The sequence below is a fragment of the Capra hircus genome, chromosome 6, assembly GCF_001704415.2.
Source record: "Capra hircus breed San Clemente chromosome 6, ASM170441v1, whole genome shotgun sequence".
NCBI classification, from domain to species: Eukaryota; Metazoa; Chordata; class Mammalia; order Artiodactyla; family Bovidae; genus Capra; species Capra hircus.
In genome coordinates this window covers 2,382,430-2,400,213 of record NC_030813.1, presented here as the reverse complement: position 1 = coordinate 2,400,213, position 17,784 = coordinate 2,382,430, and the positions used below count along the sequence as shown (strand labels likewise).

Genomic DNA, 17,784 nt, shown 5'->3' with positions numbered 1-17,784 from the left:
TCCATCACCAAGTCCCGGAGTTCACTCAAATTCATGTCCATTGAGTTGGTGATACCATCCAGCCATCTCATCCTCAGTCGTCCCCTTCTCCTCCTGCCCCCAATCCCTCCCAGCATCAGGGTCTTTTCCAATGAGTCAACTCTTCACATGAGGTGGCCAAAGTACTACTTCATGGCAAATAGATGAAGAAACAATGGAAACAGTGAGAAACTTTACTTACTTTTGCTCCAAAATCACTGAGGATCGTGACTGCAGCCATGATATTAGAAGACAGTTGCTCCTGTAAGAAAAGAAATGACAAACCTAGACATCATATTAAGAAGTAGAGACATTATTTTGCCTACAAATGTCTGTCTAGTCAAAGCTATGGTTTCTCCAGCAGTCATGTACTGATATGAGAGCTGTACAATGAAGGCTGAGCACTGATGAATTGAGTCTCTCTAACTGTGGTGCTGGAGAAGACTCTTGAGAGTCCCTTGGAAAGCAAGGAGATCAAACCAATCAATCCTAAAGGAAATCACCGCTGAATATTGATTGGAAGGACTGATGCTAAAGCTGAAGCTTCAATACTCTGGCCATCTGATGCAAAGAGCTGAATCTTTGGAAAAGAACAGATGCTGGGAAAGATTAAAGGCAGGAGTAGAAGGGGATGACAAGATGAGATCATTGGATGGCATCATTGACTCAATAGACATGATTTTGAGCAAACTCTGGGAGATGGTGAAGGACAGGGAAGCCTGGCATGCTGTAGTCCATGAGGTCACAGAGAGTTGGACATGACTGAGCAACTGAATGACAGTATGATTTCTTCTTTAACTCATGACTTATTTAAAAGTATAATTCTTAATTTCTAATATATGGGAATTGTTCTGCTATCTTCTCATTGTTGATTTCTAGTCTATTTGCATAGTGGTTAGAGGACACGTTCTGTAGGATTTCCAACCTTTCAAATTTGTTTGGATTCCCTCTCTGGTCCATTGATCGTTTTTGGCAACTATTCCATATATGTTGGAAAACACATGTATTCTCTCAAGCACTGGAAGCAGTATTGATCCATTAGGTAAAACTTTGTTGGTGATCTAATATTCTAAATCACTGTGACTATTTTATCAGCTTGGGGAATTCTCTGGTGGTCCAGTGGTTAGAACTCCATGGTTTTACTGCCAAGGGCCCTGGTTGGAGAACTAAGATCCCACAAGCCACATGGCTTGGCATATATATATATATGTATATATATACACACACACACACATTGGTGGTTGTATTAATTATGAAAAAAGATTATTTTCTTCCAAGTCTGTTCATTTTCTACTACTTGAAATTTTTTCAGTTTTCCACTATATATTTGGGCCTAAATTACCAAGTGAATATAAATAAATACTGGGTAGGAAATGGCAACCCACTCCAGTATTCTTGCCTGGAAAATTCCATGGACAGAGGAGCCTGGAGGGCTACAGCCCATAGGGTCACAAGAGTCAGACACGACTGAGTGACTTTCACTTTCACATAAATAAATACAGTGGAAAGTTTTTACCATCATGAAGTGACCTTTTTTAACTACCATAATACTTTTTGACCTGCAGTCTATTTTCTATAGCATTAATATATCTATATTATCATTCTTTTGCTTGGTATTTGATTAGCATCCTTCTTTTCATCTTTAACTAATTTTTCTGTTTCTTTATATTTAGATGTGTCTCAATAAATAGAACACAGTTGTTTATTTTAAGCCCAATGTTAAATACTCATTTTTAAATTTGAGTAGTTCATCCATAATTATTATTATATGGATTTAAATCCATCATCATATTTTAAAATGTTCTCTACAGTTTTTTTTTTCATTTCACTGCCCTGAATGATCTCAATGTTTAAAATTATCCCATTTTCTCCACTTGTTTGTATCCTATTCAAAATCATATATCCTGTTTCTATTCTTTTAGTGGTGACCCTAGAAATTTGTCATGTATTATTATATCAATATCTAATGTTAATCAATACTTTACTGTTACACACACACACACACACAAACACACCTCAGTACATTTGTGAAAGCACAGGGAAATAGCTCTAAAGATAAAGATAGCTCCCAACTTTAAACAGTTTTTACAGGGTTGCAGGGGTGCAAGGGTGTGATATTGGGGGGCAAGAAGTAGGATTCATCCTGGTTTTCACTGTGGTGCATGTACACATTAAATTATGACCAAACATTAGTCTTCACTATTTTACACACACACACACACACACATATATATATATATATAGTATGTTATTATGTAACATATACTCTTACTTTGTATAACTCATTTTGCATTTACCTCAGTATATTTTGAATATGATGCCTTGCCTATAATCAATATTATTTATAACTGAATCTGAATGGTGAAAATATAAAATGTTTTTTCCAACCCAAATTAAAATGAAAAAAGAACTTACGATATATTGTTGGCAATTTGAAATTAAGAATGAGTTTGGTACAGGTAGGGAATTTTGTGATCAGTAGAGCAGTTAGTAACAGCTTAAATGGCCAGAATAAGAATTTTTTAAATTTATTTTTATTGTAGTTTATTGACAATATTATATTAATTTCTGCTGTAAAGCAAAGTGACTCAGTTATAAACATATATTCACTTTTTAAATATTATTTTCCATTATGGTTTATCATAGGATATTGAATAGTTTCCCATACTGTACTTGAGAAGGCAATGGCACCCCCACTCCAGTACTCTTGCCTGGAAAATCCCACAGATGGAGGAGCCTGGTAGGCTGCAGTCCATGGGGTCGCTAAGAGTCGGACACGACTGAGAGACTTCACTTTCACTTTTCACGTTCATGCATTGGAGAAGGAAATGGCAACCCACTCCAGTGTTCTTGCCTGGAGAACCCCAGGGACGGGGGAGCCTGGTGGGCTGCCGTCTATGGGGTCGCACAGAGTTGGACACGACTGAAGCGACTTAGCAGCAGCATACTGTACAGTAGGATCTTGTTGTTTATCCGTCTATATATGATAGTTTGCATCTACTGACGCCAAACTCCTAGTCCATCCCTCACTCCCTGTCTTCCTCCTTGGTAGCGATTTCTATGTTTGTATGTTTCTATGTAGGTGTCTTCTATGTTTTTGCGTATTTCTTTCATAGAAATACAGCTTCCCTGGTGGCTCAGACGGTAAACCATCTACCTGCAATGTGGGAGACATCGGTTCGAAGGCTGGGTTGGGAAGATCCCATGGAGAAGGAAATGGCAACTCACTCCAGTACTCTTACCTGGAAAATCCCATGGACAGGGGAGCCTGGTAGGTTATGGACCATGGGGTCACAAACAGTCGGACACGACTGAGTGACTTCACTTCACTTTCATAGATAAGTTCATCTGTGCCTTATTTTAGATTCCACATATAAGTGATATCATATGGTATCTGTCTTTCTTACTCCACTTATGATAATCTTTAGCTGCATCCATGTTACTTCAAATGGCATTATTCCTTTCTTGTTTATGTCTGAGTAATATTCCATGGTATATATGTACCACGTCTTCTTTAGCCACTCATCAATGGATGAACATTTAGGCTGTTTCCAAGTCTTGGCTATTGGGCATTTTGCTGCTATGAACACAGGGGTGCACACACCTTTTTGAATTATAGTTTTGTCTAGACACATGCCTAGGGGTAGGATTGCTGGATCGTATGGTAATTCTATTTTTAGATTTTTTTTGGAACCTCCATACTTTCTAGAGTAGCTGCACCAGCTTACATTCCCACCAGCCATATAGGTTTCCCTTTTCTCCACAGCCTCTCCAGCAATTGTTACTAGTAAACTTTTAAAATTATGGCCACAGAATATTAATATAATGCTTACTGGATTTGCAGTAACATAGAACTCAGAACAATGATGTGCCCTGAGCCAGATTCAGGAAATAGGCTTGGGTGCGTGTAAGGTGGCTTCACAGAAAATGGTGAGAGTACAGAAGTAGGGTGTAAACATTATGGGTTAACTGTTCTCAGTAGAATAATACTTCCAGAGTACATACTGCAAGTCTGCCCTTGATTGTGTAGCTTCATACACAGTTCACTTTCACACACTTCAAAGCATTGCCCCAAGATTCATGGATCCTGTGGTCACCCACTCTTGGTTACAATTTAGTTTTAAATGGCTATATTTGTTGATTAAATACATGAACCTGTGCAAACGTATCTAACAAACACACCAAACTTCACTATGTCTGTAGCTCCTTGTCACTGTCTGGTTTTCTCCTTTAATTCAGGAGACAAGAGTCTCTCCTTGACCAAATTCTACTTAGGTTCCTTTGAACTCATTTTTCAACTAGGCCTGGAATTTTGGCTTTCCTATTCTTACCTGATTGTTCAGTTTTAGTAGGGAAGTCAGTTTAGACAGAATCCCCAATCCTCCATATCTGGTCAACCTCCACATCTGTTAATATCAGGTGAAGGCTGATTACACCAGCCTGCCTATTTCCAGGTTGGGCTTCCCAGATGGCGCTAGTGGTAAAGAACTCACCTGCCCGTGCAGGTTAGACGGAAGAGACCTAGGTTCCTTCCCTGGGTCGGGATGATCCTCTGGAGGAGGCCGCGGGCAACCGACTCTGGTATTCTTGCCTGGAGAATCCCAAGGACAAAGGAGCATAGTGGACTGCAATACATAGGGTCACACAGAGTCGGACACGACTGAAGCAACTTAGCACCTACGCATCAGGTTGGTGTAGCCAGAACACACCGTTATCCTTAATGTTTCCTCATAGTACTTTCCATCCACCAACCCCGACTCTGCTCCTTGGCTATAAACTCCCACTTGTCCAGGTATATTAAGAGTAGATCTCTCCCCCATTGCGGTGATCCTTACACAGAGGAGAAATCTCTTGAATAAAGTTTGTCTTAACTTCCCTTGGGCTTCCCTGGTGGCTCAGCTGGCAAAGAATCCGCCTGCAATGCGGGAGACCTGGATATGATCCCTGAGTTGGGAAGATCCCCTGGAGAAGGGAAAGGCTACCCACTCCAGTATTCTGGCCTGGAGAATTCCATGGACTGTATAGCCCACGGAGTCGCAAAGAGTCTGATACGACTGAGTAACTTTCATTTCACTTCACTTCACTTCACTTCTGTTAGTAAGCGTCTTGAAAATTTTGCCTTGAACATAGGTCTCTGTTCAACTCTTTCAAAAGTGGATTTCTGAGACCACCACGCCTAAAACAACTTCTCTGCCTTAATTTCAACTTTATTTTTTAGAATACTAACACTACTGGAAACAATATGAATTGATAGGGTTTTGGTTTTTTTTTTTTTTTTCCCCTCCACATTCTGCCTTGAAATATGAGCGGAGCAAGGGCATGGAAATAGTTTGCCCGTTCCCAAAGCCTTGCACACAATTTGCTGAATGAATGTAATGTCCATAGAATCCTACCAAGTACAGATGGAACGAAGACTCATCCTGAGAACACAGAAAAAGCAGGTGAGAGGAAGCCTCGAGTATGCAGACGGGACCCTCACTGGTGAGGACAGAGCCTCGGGGGAGCCTCGCTCCGGCAGCCAGGAGGCGCAGACGGCAGGCCTGCGCTGGGCGGAAGCCTAGAGCCGCCTCGTCGGAAGAGGCTGTGTGGTCTTGGATCTGGGCGCAAGGCAGACGCCTGAGAGCCTACGTTTCCCTCGGCACCGGAGAGCGCCCGACTGACGCGTCAAAGTCTCCTGCGGCTCACAAAGACCGGGGGTCTTGTTTCCCGGGACGTTTCAGGAAAGAGCACTCGCCCTCCCGCTTCCGGTCGGGTCGCCCGGCTCCTTCCGCCCCTCGTGTGTTTGGCGGGACTCACCGCGCGACGGGCCGTCAGGTGCTGGCGTGTGCAGTCTGAGTTCCGGAGACTCGAACCGTGAGAACGTCGCCATGGTGGGTCCCCCCAGGTTCCTAGAAGGCCCGGTCAGTGCCGGGTCGGGGAGGCGGGCCGGCGTCGGGCGGCTGGGAGCGGGTAGGGAGTGAGAACGGGGGTTGGGGCGGGCGAGTGCTCCGCGCGTTCGGGTCTCTGGTCGGGGCCCTGCATGGCTCCGCCCCCGGCCCGCGGGATTGCGTGAGGCTCCGCCGGTCCGCTCCTCAGCGGGTGGGGCGGGGACGCAGGAAGCGCGGCTGAACTGAGAGCAGCTGCCACGGCGCGATCGCCTGGCCTCGGGTCCGTTCCCCGCCTTTCCGCCAGTGACCACTCCCACCCCAGGCCCCGCCTCCGCGCCTCTCGCGAAAGAGCGCCTATGTAGCACATTTGAGTACAAAGGTCAACTGTATAAGGAATTCCCGTTTATTACTTACTATAAGAAATCCCCGTTCCCCTCCTTGAATCTGTATCCCCAGGAGCCACTTAGAGGTAACCAGTATCTAAATTCTGCTTGCTTGTCTTTATACTTACCGCTTGTTTGTATTCCAGAGCTGCTCTTTCTTGCTTTTTTCGCTTCTGTTCTTGAGAATATTTCTTGAATACGAACATGCTGCTGCTGCTAAGTCGCTTCAGTCGTGTCCGACTCTGTATGATCCACCAGGCTCCGCTGTCCCTGGGATTCTCCAGACAAGAACACGAGTGGGTTGCCATTTCCTTCTCCAGTGCGTGAAAGTGAAGTCGCTCAGTCGTGTCCGACTCTTCCCTGTCCCATGGACTGCAGCCCACCAGGCTCCTCCGTCCGTGGTATTTTCCAGGCAAGAGTACTGGAGTGGGGTGCCATTGCCTTCTCCGAACATGGTTTTTAAATATTCATTTTTCAGTTAGTTTCTAACGAAAACAACGACATAGAAAGTTTATAGTGCGGCAGAAAGTTATCTGGTCTCAGTGTCATTACTCCCTTTTAATTTTTTTTCTCCTTTTCATTGTATATTCATTTTTCACGTCAGTTTTTGCTTCAGGCTATACGTGTGTGTAAATTCAGTCTTTTTTATGTATCAGTATGTGCGATTGCCAGCTCTGTATAATTTTCTAGCCTAACTACTGTTAGTCGTTGGATTGTGTGTTCGTGATTGGGGGTGTCCATTAGCATTTGACTGTAGTTGTCCTTGACTGTCAGAACTTCACTTTTGTCATGCTGTACATTAGGAGTGTGTTGCCTTATGAGTCAAGGAATATCAATCTGTTCTCACTGGCACGTTTCCTGGCCTGTCATTTTTCTGGTGCATCAGTAGTGTCTCTGTTGCATCCTGTCTTGAATTTAAACTCAGCTTGGAGCTGGAGGTTTTTCCATCTGCACATTTGTATCAGTTACTCTATAAAATTCTTTCCTACAGTTCAGAATGTGGGCGGTGGAGTCCTGGAAGATGTTTGGCACCTGTCTTTGCTAAATTATGATCTTGATGACGTTACTTAATCCCTCTAAAACTCAGTTATCCTGTTAAGTTGGAATAATCATAGTGTCTACCTGGTAGAATTATGAAAATTAAATGTAAACAGCTTAGCCCAGTGTCTAGTGCTTAGTGAATGTTAGTTATTGCAGTTACCTTTAGTAATAGTAGAGGTACCTGATGGTCATGTGTATATATTCTTTGGAAAAGTGTCTACTCGTCCTTTGCCCAGTTTTTAGTTAGATTTTTGTTGTTGTTGTTATTGTATGAATTCCTTTTATATTTTGGATACTAACTCCTTATCAGGTAGGTGATTTTGCCAGTATTTTCTTCCAACTCCTGTAGGTTCCTTTTTATTTTGTTGATCATTTCTTTTGCTCTGCAGAAGCTTTTTCATTTGATGTAGTCCTACTTTCTTATTTGGGGGTTTGTTGCTTATGCCTTTGGTTTCATACCCAAACAGTCATTGCTGACTGTCAAGGAACTTTTCTTCCTATGTTTTCTACTAAGAGTTTTACAGTTGAGGGCTTACATTTAAATCTTTCATCTATTTTGAGTAAATTTTTGCAAGTGGGGTAAGGGAGGACCAGTTTCATTCTTTTGCATGTGAGTGTGTTAGGCGACTGTATGCTCCTCGGTTTTTGTCTCCTCACAACAAAAATTTGGAGTGACGGACATTAAAGCCCCCTCAGCATGTCACAGCTCTCGGGTCTTGGATAGACCGTGTTATAGCTCTCAGGTCTCGAATGGACCGCGTTATAGCTCTTAGACAAATCAGTGTTACAGCTCAGTGTTACAGCTGTATTTTATCTAGAAGATAGTTGGAAAATCCATCTTTGAGGCGTGAGGGCATGTTGATCCAAAGACTCAAAGAGAAGAGCACCCCGCGCGTGGAAGAGAGAAAGAGTGCTTTGGCTCCTCTTTTTTATGTGTTTTTTTTTTTTCTCCCTGGGCCTGTCCTATATAAATTGGGCGTGCCAGGAGTGTTTAACTGTGGTCCTCACTCCAGTCCTCGGACCTTCTTTTGTTCTACTTTCCCGGACTTTTCTCTTCCTTATCTTTTAGCCAGCGCCATTCTGGACTCTCTTTCCCTATTCTAACTACCTAACATGAGTATTGCTACTCCAGCTTTCTTTTGCTTTCCATTTGCATGAAATATCTTTTTCCAGCCCTTCACTTTGTCTGTATGTATCCCTAGGTCTAAAGTGGGTCTCTGGTAGACAGCATATATAGGAGTTTTGTTTTTGTATGAGTTTAGCTAGTCTCTGTCTTTTGGTTGGAGCATTTAATATATTTCCATTTAAGTTAATTATTTCTATATATGCTTCAGGTGTAAGCTTAGGTTGTTTACTTGAGATTTTTCATTACCATTTCCTTTACTGTTTTGGGTTTTTTTATAGGTCTTTTTTCATATGTTTCTCCTCCACCCATGCCCCCATGTTCCTTTAGTATTTGTTATAAAGCTGGTTTGGTAGTGCTGAATTCTCTCAGCTATTTTCCTTGTCTGTAAAGCTTTTGATTTCTGTGTTGAATCTGGGTGAGATCTTTGGTGGATAGAGTAATCTTGGTTGTAGGATTTTCCCTTTCATCCCTTTAAATATATCCTACCACTCCCTTTTGGCTTGCAGTTGCTGCTGAAAAATCAATTGATAACCTTATGTGAGGGTTCCCTGTATCTCATTTGTTGCCTTTTTTTTTTTTTTTTTTGTATTTAAATTTTGTTAGTTTGATTACTGTGTGTCTCAGCCTGTTTCTCCTTGGTTTTATCCTGTATGGAACTCTCGGACTCTCTGTGCTTCCTGGACTTGGGTGGCTATTTCCTTTCCCATGTTAGGGAGATGTTTTACTATAATTTCTTCAAAATTTTTTCAAGCCATTTCATTGTTTTTCTGTCTTCTTCTGGGATCTCTATAATTCGAGTGTTGGTGAGTTTGATGTGGTCCAAGGGGTCTTTGATATTATCCTCATTTCTTTTCATTCTTTTTTCTTTATTCTGCTCCATGGTAGTTATTTCCACAATTCTATCTTACCGCTCACTTATTCTTCTGTCTCAGTTATTCTGTTATTGATGCCTTCTAGTGTATTTTTCATTTTTGTTATGTTTTTCATCATTATTTGTTCTTTATTTCTCTTCAGTTCAGTTCAGTCGCGTCCAACTCTTCTTTGCGACCCCATGAATCGCAGCACGCCAGGCCTCCCTGTCCATCACCAACTCCCGGAGTTCATTCAGACTCACATCCATCGAGTCAGTGATGCCATCCAGCCGTCTCATCCTCTGTCGTCCCCTTCTCCTCCTGCCCCCAATCCCTCCCAGCATCAGAGTCTTTTCCAATGGGTCAGCTCTTCGCATGAGGTGGCCAAAGTACTGGAGTTTCAGCTTTAGCATCATTCCTTCCAAAGAACACCCAGCGCTGATCTCCTTCGGAATGGATTGGTTGGATCTCCTAGCAGTCAAGGGACTCTCCAGAGTCTTCTCCAACACCACAGTTCAAAAGCATCAATTCCTCGGCACTCAGCCTTCTTCACAGTAAACCTCTCACATCCATACATGACCACTGGAAAAACCATAGCCTTGACTAGAGGGACCTTAGTTGGCAAATAATGTCTCTGCTTTTCAATATGCTATCTAGGTTAGTCATAACTTTTCTTCCAAGGAGTAAGCGTCTTTTGATTTCATGGCTGCAGTCACCATCTGCAGTGATTTTGGAGCCCCAAGAAATAAAGTCTGATGCAGTTTCCACTGTTTCCCCATCTATTTCCCATGGAGTGATGGGACCGGATGCCATGATCTTCGTTTTCTGAATGTTGAGCTTTAAGCCAACTTTTTCACTCTCCTCTTTCACTTTCATCAAGAGGCTTTTTAGTTCTTCTTCACTTCCTGCCATAAGGGTGGTGTCATCTGCATATCTGAGGCTATTGATATTTCTCCCGGCAATCTTGATTCCAGCTTGTGTTTCTTCCAGTTCACCGTTTCTCATGATGTACTCTGCATATAAGTTAAATAGGCAGGGTGACAATATACAGCCTTGACATACTCCTTTTTCTATTTGGAAACAGTCTGTCGTTCCATGTCCAGTTCTAACCGTTGCTTCCTGACCTGAAATATTTATTATATTTTCTCCATTCTGTTGTGCCTCTATTCTGTTTCTGAGATCTGGGTCATCTTTACTGGTCATCTTTACATCTTTACTGGTATTTTGCATCCTTTTCCAGGTAGATTGCCTATTTCCTCTTCATTTATTTGGTTTTGGGGATTTTTACGTTGCTCATTCTGCAACATATTTCTCTATGTTCTCATTTTGTCTAACTGTGTTTGAGGTCTCCTTTCTGCAGTCTTAGCTCCTCTTGCTTCTCATGTCTGCCCCTTGTGGGTGAGTTTGGTCCTGTCTTTGGTGTTGGCTTCCTAGTGGGAGGTCCTGGTGCCTGTGCTCTGGTAGATTGTGCTAGATCTTGTCCTTCTGATGGGCAGTGCCACATCAGGTGTTGTGTTTTGGGGTGTTTCTGGGCTTAGTACAACGTCAGGCTATCTGTCTGCTGATGGGTGGTCTGTGTCCCTGTCTTGCTTATTGTTTGGCATGAGGCATCTAGCACTGGGGACTGAAGGCCATTGGGTGGAGCCAGGTCTTGGAGTTGAGAAGGATACCTCTGGGAGAACTGTCACAGATTAATATTGCCTAGGACTGGGCATTCTCTGCTGGTGCAGCATCCTGGGCTTAGCACTCCCACCCCAAAGGCTCAGGCTCAACCCCTGGCTGGGGAGCCAAGACCTTGCAAGTCATACAGTGTGGCAAAAGAAAAAGGAAAAACGAACGCGGGTGGTGAAGTCAAAGACAGATGGCAAAGAGATAAACAAGTAGTAGCAACAACAACAACAAAAGAGAAATGAAGAAACAGAGCCCAAGACAAATAGTAACACCAGAGCTGAACAAATAACACGTGCACACATGCACATAGAAATTGGAAAGCACGAGAACTACCAGAGCAAAATAACCCAGAAGTCAAACCGAATGATTAAAAACAAAATTAACAGAAGCAAAAAATAAAGCAGAGTGCAGGAAAAATAGCACAGAAACCTAAAACACAGAAAAATTTTAAAAAGATCAAAATGGAACAAAGGGAGAACAGAAAGAAACAGGAAACAATGAAAAGTATATAAAAATAGAAAAAATTGTAAAACATATTTTAAAAATTAAAGAAAAATTTTAAAAATAGGGCTTCCCTGGTGGCTCAGACAGTAAAGAATCTACCTGCAGTGCAGGAGACCCAGGTTCAATCCCTGGATCAGGAAGATGAGCTGGAAAAGGGAATGGTACCCACTCCAGTATTGTCTGGAGAATCCCGTGGACAGAGGAGCCTGGTGGGCTACAGTCCATGAGGTCACAAAGAGTTGGACACAACTGAGCAACTAACACTTTCACAGTTGCAAGTAAAAAGTGGTAATTATGAGAGAAACAACAGAATATAGGATAATAGTAGTAATAATAATATTTTCCTGGGGTCTCATCGATTAGTGTCCTTGCCCCTCCTATGAATCACAGCCAACCTCTGCCTCCCCAGCAGACCCTCTGTTACCTCTAGCTAGGTCTCTGAACCTGCTATGGGCACTGGGGGGACACTCAGACTCTGACCTGGCCTGTCTCCCACATGTACTTGCTACAGAGTACACAGCTGCTACAGCTAGACCAGTCTCAACTGTGGGAACAGTCACTGTCCATTTGGATATTCCATAGACTCTGGGTTTAGCAAGCTGACCGCATGGATTTAATCTACATTTTGTGCAGCTGCATGGAGAGATTTTTATTCCTTGGTCACCAGACCCCTGGGGCTCAGCTGTGGTTTTCACCCCTCCTCTGAGTGTTGGCCACACACAGGAGTTGCTCCGAGGCTGCCTGAGAGCTGTCGGGTCTGGCCTGGTGAGGACAGGGTGTGGAGGCAGCATGGCTGCTAGGATTAGAGTCGCAGCGTCAACAAGTGAGCGGAGGAGTTGGTGGCCACGAGAGATCCAGTCCTTCAGTGATGAGAGCAGAGAAGCTTGCAGTCATGGGTGTGACAGATGGCTAGTGCAAGATCAGCTCTAGTGGGAGCCTTTCCTGGCATTCAGCTGTGGGCATGCGTGGGCCTGCTGTTGGGGGCCTTTCCTGGTGCCCAGTGAGAGGTGTGCTAGGGCCTGCCCTGGCTGGGGCCCTTCCCAGCCCATCAGCAGGCAGGGGCCAGCACATGGGGAAAGAGAGGGTGTGATGGCGGGTCCCACCCCTGCTCACCACTCAGCAGTGGTGCCTTGCATCTATGACAGTCTGAGTTTCCTCCTCAGGCTTTCCCAGGGACAGATTTCCTCCCTCTGTCCCCTCAGGCTGTCTCCTTACAACCAGCAGCCGTCCTCTCCCCAGCTTTGCTGTCTTACCTGCATGTTCCAGCTCTCAGCCCCTGTGCGCACTGGTGGGGACATATCCCAATCTGGGGTGCACAGGGCTCTAGCACCAGCCGTCTGTGTAGGTCTCTGTCCGTCTCACAGACCAGCTGTTTCCCCTTCTCAACACCTCAGATGCTCCACCTGTGTCTGTTGTTGCCCTGTCAGTTAGGGGGCATCCCCAGATGAAACTTCTACCCGCCTTCACCTCCCCACCAGGGCACAGGTCTTGTCCCATGTCCTCTCCTCTTTTTCCCTTCTTTTTTCATCCTACCTGGTTGCGCAGTGATCCCTCTTGTCCTTCCCAGGATCCAAGGTCTTCTGCTAGTGATCAGCTGATGCTCTGCCTATAGATGTAGATAACTGATCCACCTGTTGATGTGTTCTTGATGTGTTTGTGGAGCAAAACGAGCTCCAGGAAGAACTCCTCCACCACCTTGGAAACCTCTTTTTATTTCTTTTAAACTTGTTTTTCAACCCAATAGGACATATTTGTAGTCTTCAGGGAGTTGCGATGGAGGAAATAAACACAAATGTGAAATTAAATGACTGGTCAGTGCAGTATGTTAAGTGCTGTGTGGAAAGTGCTCCCCAGAGAGCAAGATTATTGAGAATGAAATGGTTACATGTTAGTGGATAGCTTCAAGGAGGAGGTAAACTTAAACTGGAAATGGCCCATGAAAATTGAATGGGGTTTAGCACGGCTTAAGGGCTGTGGCTCAGATAGTAAAGTGTCTGCCTACAATGCGGGAGACCCGGGTTTGATCTGTGGGTCGGGAAGGCCCCCTGGAGAAGGAAATAGCAACCCACTCCAGTATTCTTGCCTGGAAAATCCCATGGATGGAGGAGCCCAGTAGGCTATAGTCCATGGGGTCGCAAAGAGTCAGACACAGCTGAGTGACTTCACTTCTTCACTTTTAACATGGCTTATGTGTCCTTTCTGGATTCTCTAACAAGGTATTTGTTACTGACACTTGTCATCATATGTATCTGCTAAGCAAGGAAAGTGCCCTAGAATTCTTCAGGATAGAGTCATTGCCGAAAAAAAAAAAAAAAGAAAGGTCAGATTCTCTTAATTAGTTCATTATATTCCTGTCATGTCTTTGATACTAAGTGACTTATTTTATCATATTCTAGAATTTATCTTTGTGATTATGGTTACTTGTGGTTCCAGGTATTATATACTGTAAGCTTTCTCAGTTGTAGGCATGGCATTACTCCTCTACTTTTTAAAAAAATATTTCTGTGTATTTGTGTACCTTAAGTGTGTTTGGTAAAATGATCATTCTTTTAGGTTTCTAGTTATATTGGGCAGTTGAAATGACATTTCTTTTTCTAGTTGTACCTAGATTCTTTGATGGCTTTGATTGTCTTTTAGGAAAAGTTATATTTTGTTATTTATGGTTTTTATAGAAATATTTAAAGTGTATTGCCCCTGAAAACCTCTCTCTGTTGCTGTGTTTGAATAAACCGCTTTTGTGTTTTCTTTGTTAATCTCAAGTATGAATCTAAAGTGAAAGGAAAGGAAAGTGAAGTCGCTCAGTCGTGTCCAACTCTTTGCGACCCCATGGACTGTAGCCTACCAGGCTCCTCCATCCTTGGGATTTTCCAGGCAATAGTACTGGAGTGGATTGCCATTTCCTTCTCCAGCAGATCTTTCCGACCCAGGGATGGAACCCAGGTCTCCTGCATTGTAGACAGATACTTTACCGTCTGAGCTACCAGGGAAGTCTAAAGACTGGTCTATAATGAATTTTCTGAAGTATTCACTAAAGATTGTATGTGAGAGAGACTTTTAATACCAGTTTTCTTAAATAGAATATTTCTATGATGCCAGAAACTTTTTAGAAGTTTCTGTTTTTTAGAATAGTCTTTTATGCATATGAAAACAATGCATTTTTGCTCTGTCTTTGAAAGTTAAATTTGATTCTTTTTGAAACAAAATACTAAGTTTGAATAGAAAATACAGCGTAAACATTTCCCCTCCAATATATAGAATGTTTCTATACTATCTTATGAATTGTCAGATGTTTTCTAAAATAAATTTGAAGAATCTCTGACTAATGAAGATTGATTGCTTTTTAATTAAGAAGCATTTAGTTTGAATAGAATAATTAATAGATTTTTATTGATAAACTGTTACTTCATTTTTCCCCTGTTGAAGCATTTTGTTGGTTTTTTTGTAAAAAAGACAACATATTGACATAGAATTATTTTAAAATTTATTATTTTATGGTACATATTTCTGTGCCTTATTGTATATTTATAACCTGTCTTGAGGCAACCTTTTCATGAATAAATTATTATAAGGAATCATAGTCCACAGTTGAGTCAGAATGTAAGTTCGGTTTCTTTGTACTTTCTTTGAACTAAATCATAGAGGTTCTTTAAAATGAGGTCTTCTAAAGCTGTGCGGCGGAGAAGGCAATGGCACCCCACTCCAGTACTCTCGCCTGGAAAATCCCATGGACGGAGGAGCCTGGTAGGCTGCAGTCCATGGTGTCGCTAGGAGTTGGACACGACTGAGCGACTTCACTTTCACTTTTCACTTTCATGCATTGGAGAAGGAAATGGCAACCCACTCCAGTGTTCTTGCCTGGAGAAACCCAGGGACGGAGGAGCCTGGTAGGCTGCAGTCCATGGGGTCGCTAGGAGTTGGACACGACTGAGCGACTTCACTTTCACTTTTCACTTTCATGCATTGGAGAAGGAAATGGCAACCCACTCCAGTGTTCTTGCCTGGAGAATCCCAGGGACGGGGGAGCCTGGTGGGCTGCCGTCTGTGGGGTCACACAGAGTCGGACACAACTGAAGCGACTGAGCAGCAGCAGCAGCAGCAAAGCTGTGCGGACATTTTGTACTCCAAGGGTTTTCCCACTATTCTGTAAAATGAGGTCTCCTAAAGCTGTGTGGACAATTTTGTACTCCAAGGGTTATCACACTGCTGCTGCTGCTGCTAAGTCGCTTCAGTCATGTCCGACTCTTAGCGACCCCATGGACTGTAGCCCACCAGGCTTCTCCATCCATGGGATTTTCCAGGCAAGAGTACTGGAGTGGGGTGCCACTGCCTTCTCCAGGTTATCACACTATTTCTTGTTTTAAAGAACGTTTTCAAATCTTTAAAGGAAATTTTCTGTAAACTTGGGCTTACTGCTAAAACAATGTTACAAAAGTCTGTAACTTCAGTTAAGTTTTACAGCTTCAGAGACCATCTTTTCTTCTTGAGAATTTTGTGATCATCTTCCATTTTTTGAAAGCACTTTATTTGTTGGAATATGTGAAATAAAAATATCTTTTCAAAGATATTTTTGCTTTATTTTTTTGTTTTGCATCAGTTAACTCTTTAACAAACTATCCCACAATTCATTGGCTTGAAACAACAGAATTTATTATGTCATAGTTCTTAGTCACAGACCAGGCATACTTTATCTGGATCCTCTCCATCAAGGTTTCTCACAAGATTGCAGTCAGAGTATAACCTGAGGCTGTGGCTTCATCTCCCCGCACAGCTTGGGGAGGGTCTACTTACCAGCTCTCTCACATGGTTCTTGGTGGAGTTCAGCTCCTTGTGGACTCTTGGACCAAGGGCCTTAGTTCTTCACTCCCTGAGGCTTCCCTCAGTCACTTGTCTCACTGGCCTCTGTGTAGAGCAGCTCAACACAAGACAGCTAGTCTTCATCGGAGGGAGCTAGAGAGGGCAGCGTGCAGTGGACAGCACACAGCCAGGGTCCTTTCGTCACCTATCTCTGGACTGATGCCGTATCACTTTCCCAAATGTTAGTCCACAGAAGTGAGCCACTAGGTCCTGCCCACACTCAAGGGGGTGGATGCACATTGGCCTCAGGAGGGGATGGTCACTGGGGGCCGTCTTAGAGGCAGCCTGTCTTGAGTTCTGAAAGTTTTACTTGATCTGTGTTTGCTAACTAACCCTCATGCACATAAGTTCCTGTTACACCATCCTGCCTCCTCCCTCCACACATGCAGAGAGACACGTGGAAGAATGCACACACTCTGATGATGGTTTTACACTATACTTCTGTACCCGTAACCAGCTTCTAGGGGCAGCCTGGGTTTCACACTTGGAGTTAATCTTCTCTGGTCATGTTTATCAAGAAGGCAATAGTAAATATTTATTGAACATTTAAGTTAATAATTGTTGAAGGAATGAATATGTATGTGAGGTGGTCATTTTGATTAATTCTACTTGGACAGTTTTATAAAGGAAGTGACTGAGCTGCATTTTATCAGAGGACAAGTGAAGATTTTACAGGCAGAGGTAACAAGTACAGTCTCTAGAAGTTTAAAAAAAAGCAAGACAGCATGGTATGTTCCGGGAATGGTGAGAAGTTAGTAAGAATGTGATGAAGAGTCTTTTGAGTGGGGTATAATGCTGGAGAGTAAGTCAGAGTAGTTTGTTTCTCATGTTAAGGTTTTAGGGCCTAACCAAGTTAGTGACGCCCTTCAGTGGGGAGAAGGGCTCTACTCATCAGTGTTCCAGACAGAGCCACTCCGTGCCTTCCGATGGAAACCTCAAGGCCACCTTAAGCATGGAAGAGTGTGAGGCTGCATTAACGCAGTGCCAGTAGTTTCAGAGAGAATATTCTAAAAATGTGACCTTTTTGAAGATTAGATATGTTAGATTCCCAGCTGTCCCCTGAAGAGCCTCTTGTTCTTCTATAATCATGTATTTTTTTTCTGATAATAACGACTGTATTTACTAATCACTTATATAATCCTCCTTAGATATAATAGAGAAGGAACATGCCTGTTGATTTTTCTCTTCTGCCTCTCACTGGCTGGACTGAAGGCCTGGTGCTGTTCCATCTGAGGACAGCATGCAGCAAGAAGAAGTGGGCCTCAGGGCTCCATGGAGCAGAGCCTCCAGCTCCTGCTTTCTGTGGAAGAGACCTAACTTCATTGGGGTTAAGCCACTGTTATTTTGGCTTTCTATTACAGGGAGCCAAACAAAGTTCCTGAGTAATTTAAATCAGATATAAGATACAGAAGTATGTAGGAATAAAACAGTACTGAAATGCTAGACAGCTAGTTTAGAGGGCCTGGTTA

The 17,784-nt window shown here is 43.1% G+C and overlaps 1 protein-coding gene and 1 long non-coding RNA gene across 2 annotated transcripts in view; one reads left to right on the top strand and one right to left on the bottom strand.

The window, feature by feature from the left end:
* LOC106502166 lies at positions 230 to 6,348 on the bottom strand. Its single transcript, XR_001918162.1, has 3 exons — positions 5,815 to 6,348; positions 4,512 to 4,609; positions 230 to 280 (listed from the first exon to the last, which is right to left on the bottom strand). It is a non-coding gene; the product is annotated as an uncharacterized LOC106502166 (long non-coding RNA).
* The window catches only part of TMA16 (translation machinery associated 16 homolog), a 30,814-nt gene continuing 18,478 nt past the window's right edge, over positions 5,449 to 17,784 (top strand). Inside the window, exon 1 of the mRNA XM_018049159.1 lies at positions 5,449 to 5,888. Within this exon, the coding sequence (XP_017904648.1) occupies positions 5,886 to 5,888 (3 nt within the window). The 5' untranslated portion in view covers positions 5,449 to 5,885. The remainder of the gene's footprint in view (positions 5,889 to 17,784) is intronic.